Source organism: Pelophylax lessonae (assembly GCF_965119305.1).
Source record: "Pelophylax lessonae genome assembly, chromosome: 4".
NCBI classification, from domain to species: domain Eukaryota; kingdom Metazoa; phylum Chordata; class Amphibia; order Anura; family Ranidae; genus Pelophylax; species Pelophylax lessonae.
In genome coordinates, this window is record NC_138771.1 from 665,478,715 (window position 1) to 665,488,150 (window position 9,436).

General features: G+C 44.7%; 1 protein-coding gene across 4 annotated transcripts in view; it reads left to right on the top strand.

Moving 5' to 3' along the window:
- The window catches only part of FGF11 (fibroblast growth factor 11), a 66,987-nt gene extending 59,146 nt beyond the window's left edge, over nucleotides 1-7,841 (top strand). The window contains exons 3-6 of one of the 4 annotated variants that reach the window (XR_014225212.1): nucleotides 2,240-2,343; nucleotides 3,785-3,983; nucleotides 6,856-7,193; nucleotides 7,821-7,841. Coding sequence is in view for 1 of the 4 variants with exons in the window: in XM_082255873.1 (XP_082111999.1) it covers nucleotides 2,240-2,343; nucleotides 3,785-3,983; nucleotides 6,856-6,956 (404 nt within the window). In the remaining 3 variants the exon portion in view is untranslated. The other 3 variants (XR_014225213.1, XR_014225214.1, XM_082255873.1) reach the window with 3 other exon arrangements.
- Nucleotides 7,842-9,436: the final 1,595 nt, after the last annotated feature.

Consider the following 9,436-nt stretch of genomic DNA (forward strand, 5'->3'; position numbering starts at 1 on the left):
CTCCATTCCCCTAATTATTTTTGTTGCCCTTCTCTGGACTTTCTCCAGTTCCAGCACATCCTTCCTGAGGACCGGTGCCCAGAACTGGACGGAATACTCCAGATGTGGCCGGACCAGAGTCTTGTAGAGAGGGAGAATAATCTCTTTATTTCTGGAGTGAATCCCCTTTTTTATACATCCCAGTATTCTGTTGGCTTTGCTTGCAGCGGCTTGGCATTGCATGCCACTGCCAAGCCTGTTGTCTACCAGTACCCCCAAGTCCTTTTCCATCCTAGACTCACCCAGAGGTTCCCCCCTAGTGAGTAGCTTGCTTTCTGGTTTCTGGGCCCCAAGTGCATTACTTTACATTTTTCAACATTAAACCTCATCTGCCATGTAGTTGCCCACCCCATTATTTTGTTCAGGTCCGCTTGTAAGGTTTCCACATCCTGCTGAATGGGATATAGAATAGTGGTGTCTGTTTTAGCTGCACGGTGGGGGAGACTCCATATTAATGCTCCTTTGAAACACAATGTCCAACAAGGTCATGCACAGTAGGTGTGATAATCAGATGTGCTAAAGTCTGTAAGTTTGTTCTTGTTTTTGATCCAGCAGGTTGGTGGAGGTTCCATGTGGCAGCTTCTGTGCCCACTTAAAGCAACATCCTGTCAGTCAGGTGTAGTAAATAGCCTCCTGAATAGAACAAGAGGGGCAGGATATAGGTGTACTGGCGGAAACTAACTGTACATGACATAATGAAGGAACGCGGGGAACAATGTGAGTGTTTTGGAGAAGAGCAGAGGATGCCAGGGATGAGATTATTCTTGTGTACCACTACTTCTGTAGGAGCCACTGGAATACTGCCCAGGTCTTGGATAGGGTTGAGGGTATTTGAGTGGAATACTCTAAACCAGGAACTGTTACAACTTGAGGACTACGTTTTCCTTCTGTCTATCCTTACAACAAACAGCGGTCTTAGCTTTGAAGTAGTAATATTAGTAAAATGCAAACTCTTTCCTCACAAGAACAGAGTCTCTTTATAGAGGGTGTCGCTTACTCATTACTTTGGGTAATGAGTAAGCGACACATCTAGTCATGAAACGCGTCTACCGTTTTGTCCTGCACTCACAGTGTGTATGTTTTATATTTTGCCATTCGTTTGATGTGGAATAAATACACTCCATTTTTTAAGAAACACTCACACCCGGCTGAGCAGTCATAGTATCTGCCTTGCTTACCAGATTACTTACCAGATTACTGCCAGTCAGTCATCACTTTTGCCTTGCCAAGATGCTTCCAAATATACTCTGCTCATCCTGCAAGAAAGGACACCAAGTGCACCAATGTCCGGCTAGCTGAAGAAACCAGATATCTCCATTGTGAGGACCTTCCTGTTTCTCCTTCAGTAGCAGTGATTTGGTGGCCCTAGAAATTTTCACTAAAGAGGAACTCTAACGTGAATCCTAAAGTTGATGATTTATATTATTGTGTATTTCATCGCGTGTTTATTGCCTGGATCTGTGATTTCAGAATTTGAGAGAAACAGACTGACCTTTAACAAGCCAATCCTGTTCCCCTTCATGCCTGAGCACATAGGCCACATTAGAGCTTTAACTGTATTATTTAAAATCTGCATGTGGTCTTGATTTATACTGTCATATATCTGAATTTGCTATCTCTTATTACTGGGTTACCCCTTTTATTGTTGAGAGGCAGAGTACAGAACCATAAACAATGTGGGCTATGTGGGACTTTAGGTGGGACACCAGCAGGTATGCCCAGCGTCTCCATCCCTATATCAGAAAAAAAACAATTGAAAAGGATTAAGAGAGGTGCATGGAAGCCAGCCAGCCCCCAGTCCGATGCACTCACCCTCCAGTCTGCCACCAACCAAGTAGACCTGTCTCATGATATAAATAAAGAACAGGGGTTTAGTTGAGAACAGAACCAAACATACTCAAATGGCTCCTTTGGGGGTAGAGCTACACAGATCTAATCCTAGTACCTACCTAAGAGGGTGCTACACTTGTGAGGGTGTATCCTGGGCCCTCAATGGAGAATAGACCCTGTTATGGGCAGGACTGGGAATAGCCTGCACTGGACACCAAATAATTTTTAATAAGGTGTCAGATTTAAGGGAAGAAGGTGGCCTGAAGCACTGCAAAAATGCTGAATTTGTAATTTTGTGTTAATTTTCAATACGTTTGTTTCATGTGTCTATTACTCTTTCCATAACCTTTATTTTCTTCTGTTCTCTTAGCTCTCTTCAACGTTATCCCTGTGGGTCTTAGGGTGGTGGCCATCCAGAGCTCGGCCATTGGCCAGTACATCGCCATGAATTCTGAGGGTTGCCTCTATGGATCGGTGAGCATCTTCTGAATGTGAAGCCTTGGATGAATTTCTTGAGATACTGCTTAGGGCTTCCCAAGATGCTTGTGAGTAGAGTGCATCATGGTGTGATGGCGGCAGAAACCACACAGAGGCCGAGTTAGCTGAACCGCATATTACAGAAAGTTCCAACCAAGTACAACTAGGACCAGCAGGAGAGCACAGCTGCACAGAGCCACTTATGGAACCTGTAGCAGCGGTACTTTGGCTTGAAAGTACGCTCATGGATTCTGCAATGAGGACCGAGAACATGACCTGGCATGGTCTAACCCAATTGGGAGGTTTCCTACAGTGGAGAATAACGTGGTCCTTGCACTGTCCCTACTCCTCCAGGACCTCTCCCTAATGCTATACGGTGTCCCAAACAGACAGGGAACCTGTCCCTACTGTAACCACTCGCAGAATGTGCAAAAAATTAGGGAGCCAGTGTCTTAAATAAGCATCACCCTCACCCAAGAGGGCCATGGAGGTCATGCAGGGCATCAGCATCAAATGGGACAGCTGCTCTCCTAATGACAGCAGGAAGTCATAGAGGAACTATGTTCCTCATAACTTCCTTCCTCTTCTGTATTTCCTCACAAACCTAGTGCCACCTACAAAGGGGGGTCCATACTGCATCCGCCTACAGGCTATTATTAAAGAACAATGCCTTAAATTGTCTTCTGCAAACTAAGAACAATACCCCAAAGAGTAGACTCTGAAGGTCCAGGATGCCAGAGTCAATCCATCTCTTAGACAGAAAATGAAGCAGGCAGTATGGATTTGGGGTACAAAGGGTCTGTCTCAAGCAGCTACTTTCTTTTTATGCTTAGTGCAGGTTGGAACACATAAGGGAGACACTTAATGGGCATTGCAAAGAAAGACAGAACTTCTTCAGTTAGACCCATCAAACATGTATCCTACAATTTGCTCAAACCATTCTATTGTCCCATGATGAATGCTATGGGCCACCAGAGAGCCTGCCTCATTTTCTTCTGTTCTACATGACATTGATATCTTAGATTTATATATTGCAGACTCCAATAGTGAGCTCTCCCCATCAGAATGCTCAGTTCTGCCCAATTTCTTTGGCCATTACGAGCTTAATAATAGTTTCACCCTTCCCCAGTGGAGTCCCACAGAATGGCCTTCTAGAAGAGGAAAGACACAAACTACTGTGTGGAGATGTCACATTTGTGGGAGGGACAGAGACACAAACTACTGCAGGAAATATCACCATTATGGGAGGGGCAGAGACACTAATTTAAAAATAACAACATAAACATATCAATTTTTTTTTTTTTTGTGGACTTGGAGTTCAGCTTCAATGGAAAACATATAATATTGATGTAGAATGCTTACTCTCTGGAAATACACAAACTATCTCCTAACATCTGACCACAAATGATCTTTTCTCCTCCCACATTCTTTCCTGCAGCTTCATTTTACAGCCGAGTGTCGCTTCAAGGAGAGTGTCTTCGATAATTACTTTGTCACCTACTCGTCCACGCTTTACCGCCAACGCAGCTCTGGTCGTGGATGGTACTTGGGCCTGAGAAATGATGGAAAACCCATGGAGGGGAACCGGGTAAAGCGGCACAGACCCGCTGCCCACTTCCTGCCCAAACTCAGTGAGGGTAAGAAATGGATGCTATGGGGGGGGGGGGGTGGAGGAAGTGGTTTAGATGGAAGTTCTGCTCATAGTTTTTTCTTGTAACTTTCTCTCTTCCCTTCTGTTTCTATGGTTCTGCTCTTTCTCCTCCTCTTAACTTTCTTCCTTTCCCTTTCCTTTCTTTATACTTTCTCCTTATAATCCTCCTCTTCCCTTACTTCCGTTATCTTTATATCCCTTCTTTTCTTTTACTTCCTCTTTATTTTCCTTCCCTTATTCCCTTTATCTTCTCATTCGTCCCCATCCCTTACTTTCTTTCTCTTTGTTTTCCTTCGCTTCCCTATTTCCTTTCTCTATATATTTCCTCTTCCTTCCCTTATTTTCTTTATCTTTATATTTTTCCCTTTCCCTTACTTGATTTATTTTTATTTGCCTTCTCTTACATTTCTTTTGTGTTCCTTCCTGACCCATCCCTTCCCTTCCCTTACTTTCTTTCTTTTTGTTTTCATTCCCTTCCTTACTTCCTTTCTCATAATATTCCCTTCCTTCCCTTATTTTTTATTTTTATATTCCTCAACTTCCCTTACCTCTTTTCTCTTTATTTTCTATCTCATACTATTTTTCCCCTTTTCTTTTTATACCTCTCCCCTTCTTTGTCTTACTTTCTCCTTATTTTCCCTCCCTTACTTTCTCATTTTATTCCTCATCTTCCCTTACCTTCCTTTTTTATATTTCTCACCTTCCCTTATTTTCTTTATCTTCATATTTTCCCCCCTTCTCTTACTTTCTTTCTATTTGTTTTCCTTACCTTCCTTAATTAATTTCTCTTTATATCCCCTTTCCTTATTTTCTTTATCTTTATATTTTTCCCATTCCCTTACTTGCTTTATTTTTATTTGTCTTCCCTTACTTTTATTTTGTCGTCCTTCCCGACCCATTCCTTCCCTTCCCTTCCCTTACTTTCTTTCTATTTGTTTTCCTTACCTTCCTTAATTAATTTCTCTTTATATCCAATTTTCTTATTTTCTTTATATTTCTCCCTTTCCCTTACTTGCTTTATTTTTATTTTCCTTCCCTTACTTTTCCTGTGTATTTGTTCCCTTCCCTTACTTTCCTCCTTGGTGTTTTCTTTCTCTTCCTTACTTCCTGTCCCATAATATTTCCAACCTTCTTTTATTTTTTTATTTTTACATTCCTCCCCTTCCCTTATTTCTTCCTCTTTGTTTCCCTTCCCTTCCTTACTTCACTTTTCTTTATATTCCTCCCCTTCCCTAACTTCCTATTTTTTCTATTCCCCTCTTCCCTTACTTTCTTTCTCTTTATTTACTATTTTGTTTTCATTCCCTTCATTACTTCACTTCTTATTATTTTCTTAACCTTCTCTTTTTTTTGGCCCTTTATATTCCTTCCCTTTCGTTCTTTCTTGTCTCTCATTTTATCACCTTCTGTTTCTTCCTGTCTCTTTATATTCCTTCTTCTTCCCTACCTTCCTGCCTTTTCACTTCCTTCCCTTACCCTTCCTGCTTTTTCCTTTCCTTCCTCTATTCCCTTTCTTTCTCTTGTTATTTCTTTTTCCTTTCCCTCCTTTATTTTTCCTTTCATTTTCCTACCTTCCCTTTCTGTCTCCTTCCATTACCTTTCCCTTCCCCTTCTTTCCCTTCCTCTTTTTCCCTCCCCCTTCTTTCCCTCCCCCTTCTTTCCCTCCCCCTTCTTTCACTCCCCCTTCTTATTACTCCCTCTTCTTTTTCCTCCCCTTCTTTCCCTCCCCCTTCTTTCGCTTCCCCTCCCCTTCTTTCCTTCCCCCTTCTTTCCCACCCCTTCTTTCCCACCCCTGCTTTCCTTCCCCCTTCTTTCCCACCCCGTCTTTCCTTCCCCCTTCTTTCCCGACCCTTCTTTCCCTCCCCCTTATTTCCTTCCCCCTTCTTTCCCACCCCGTCTTTCCTTCCCCCTTCTTTCCCACCCCTTCTTTCCCTCCCCCTTATTTCCTTCCCCCTTCTTTCCCACCCCGTCTTTCCTTCCCCCTTCTTTCCCACCCCTTCTTCCCTTCCCATATTTCCTTTCCCCTTCCTTCCCACCCCCTTCTTCCCCCCCTTCTTTGCCTCCCCCTTCTTTCCCTCCTCCTTCTTTCCCACCCCCTGTTTTCCCTTCCCCTTCTTTCCCTCCCCCTTCTCTCCCTTCCCCTTCTCTCCCTTCCCCTTCTTTCCCTCCCCCTTCTTTCCCTCCCCCTTTTTTCCCTTCCCCTTTTTTTCCCTTCCCCTTCTTTTCCTTTCCCCTACTTTCCCTCCCCCTTCTTTTTCTTACCCTTCTTTCCCTTCCCCTCCTTTCCCTTCCCCTTCCTTCACCCCCCCCTTCCTTCATTCCCCCTGCTTCCCCCCCTCTTACTTCCCTTCCCCTTCTTTTCCTTTCCCCTACTTTCCCTCCCCCTTCTTTTTCTTACCCTTCTTTCCCTTCCCCTCCTTTCCCTTCCCCTTCCTTCACCCCCCTTCCTTCACTCCCCCTTCTTCCCCCCTCTTACTTCCCTTCCCCTTCTTTCCCTCCCCCTTATTTTCCTCCCCTTTCTTACCCTCCCCCTTCTTTCCCTTCGCCTTCCCCTTCTTCCCCTTCCCCTTGTTTCCCTCCTCCCTCCCCTTCTTCCCCTCCCCCTTCTTTACCTCCTTCTTCTTTCCCTCCCCCTCCCTTCCCTCCCCTTTCCTTCCCTTCCCCTTTTTTCCCTTCTTCTTCTTTCCCTCCCCCTTCTTTCCCTTCTTCTTCTTCTTCTTCCCCTCCCCCTTCCTTCCCTCCCCCTTCTTTCCCTTCCCCTCCCCCTTCTTCCCCTCCCCCTTCTTTCCCTTCCTCTTCTTTCTCTCCCCCTTCTTTCCCTTCTCTCTTTCGGATTCTCTGATCTCCTCGTCTTTCAGTCGCTCTCTATAAAGAGCCATCTCTTCATGATGTCATCAAAATGTCGCCAAAGAGACGTCTGAGTGCGAAGCCCAGCACGCGGGTAAGGGGTGCCCGATGAAGGACAAGGACCAGGACAGAAATAATAGGAATATTCTGGGACTAACAGCAATATGAATATGGGGTGGGGATGGGGGAGGGGCTCATTTATCTCTATAATATAACTATGAGTACTTCTGGGAATTTATACAAAATAAACTTTATTATCAGGAAGGGAAAACATGCTGCATCTTCAACTGCAATAATATCCTAATACCTTCAGGACTGGTACAAAGAGCTGACACTTTATTCCTTCCAGGTTGGTACACAAAGCTAACACTTTATACCACCTAGGCTAGTACACAGAGCTGACACTTCATACCACCCAGGCTGTTACACAGAGCTCACACTTCATATCTCCTGGGTTGGTAAACAGGGCTTACATCCCATATCTACTGGGCTTGTACACAAAGCTGACACTTTATACCTCCCAGGCTGTTACACAGAGCTCACACTTCATCTCTCCTGGGTTGGTAAACAGGGCTTACATCCCATATCTACTGGGCTTGTACACAAAGCTGACACTTTATACCTCCCAGGCCGGTACACAGAGCTGACACTTCTTTCATCCAGGCAGGTACACAGAGCTGACATTTCATTCCTCCAGGCTGGTACACAGAGCTGACACTTCATTCCTCCAGGCTGGTACACAGAGCTGACACTTCAAATCTTGTAGGTTGGTTCACAGAGCTTAAATCCCATACCTACTGGGCTGGTACACAGAGGTTATACCTCTCATTTCCCAGACTAGTACACAGAGCTGACATTTCAAACCTCACAGGCTGCTATACATAGCTGACAATTTATACCTCTAGGACGTGTACACAGAGCTGCCACTTCATACCTCCCAGGCTGGTACACAGAGCTCACACTTCATACCTCCCAGGCTGGTACACAGAGCTGACACTTCATACCTTTCAGACTGCCATCCAGAGCTGACACTTCAGTCCTCCCAGGCTGGTACACAGAGCTGACACTTCATACTTTCCAGGCTGGTACACAGAGCTGACACTTCAGTCCTCCCAGGCTGGTACACAGAGCTGACACTTCATACTTTCCAGGCTGGTACACAGAGCTGACACTTCATACTTTCCAGGCTGGTACACAGAGCTGACACTTCATACTTTCCAAGCTGGTACACAGAGCTGACACCTTATACCTCTGGGACTGGTACACAGAGCTGATGCTTCATACCTTCCAGGCTGGTATACAGACCTGACACTTCATACCTTTCAGACCAGTACACCGAGCTGACACTTTATATCTTCTAGGTTGGTACACAAAGCTTATACCTCTTATTTAGCAGACTAGTACACAGAGCTGACACTTCAAACCTCCCAGGCTGGTACACAGAGCTGACACTTCATACCTCCCAGGCTGGTACACAGAGTTGACACTTCATTCTTCCAGGCTGGTAAACAAAGCTGGCACTTCATTCTTCCAGGCTGATAAACAGAGCTGACACTTCATTCTTCCAGGCTGATAAACAAAGCTGGCACTTTATACCTTCCAGGCTTGTACATGGAGCTGACACTTCACATCTTACAAACTGGTACACAGAGCTGGCACTTTATACCTCCAGACTAGTAAACAGAGCTGACACTTCATACCTCCCAGGCTGGTACACAGAACTGACACCTCATTCCTCCAGGCTGGTACACAGAGCTGACACTTCATTCCTCCAGGCTGGTACACAGAGCTGACACTTCATTCCTCCAGGCTGGCACACAGAGCTGACAATGCATATCTCACAGACTGGTACACAGAGCTGACACTTTATACCTTCAGACTAGTAAACAGAGCTGACACTTCATACCTCCCAGGCTGGTACACAGAACTGACACTTCATTCCTCCAGGCTGGTACACAGAGCTGACACCTCATTCCTCCAGGCTGGTACACAGAGCTGACACTTCATTCCTCCAGGCTGGTACACAGAGCTGACACTTCATACCTCCCAGGCTGGTACACAGAACTGACACTTCATTCCTCCAGGCTGGTACACAGAGCTGACACTTCATTCCTCCAGGCTGGTACACAGAGCTGACACTTCATACCTCACGGACTGGAGAACTCTGCATCTCAGGAAGCCTCAAACTCTGTCTTGCTGCATTTGCCATTTGTAGAAGTCGGCTATAGCGTATATCTGCATCTCCTCTGCATATACCGGTGCTGAACGGCTTGTATAATAATCTGCTGTGTATGTCTATGTGTATATCTGCTATGTTATCATATGAATGAGAACATATATAATATATTCTGTATATCACAGTGCATACCTTTAATAAATGCAAATTATTCCTCCAATTTTATTAATTATGTCTCAGTGTTATTTACTGTACAATATAGAGAGAGATCTGGTGATTGTGAATGATTCAATCTTCTGTTCAGCCAGTCTTGTGATTCATATATTTCTTCTACGGAAGTCTGAGGGTGACCACAATATTCATAGATTGCATCTCCCATTCCACCTCTCCATTCTGCTGACATGGCTACTGTATAT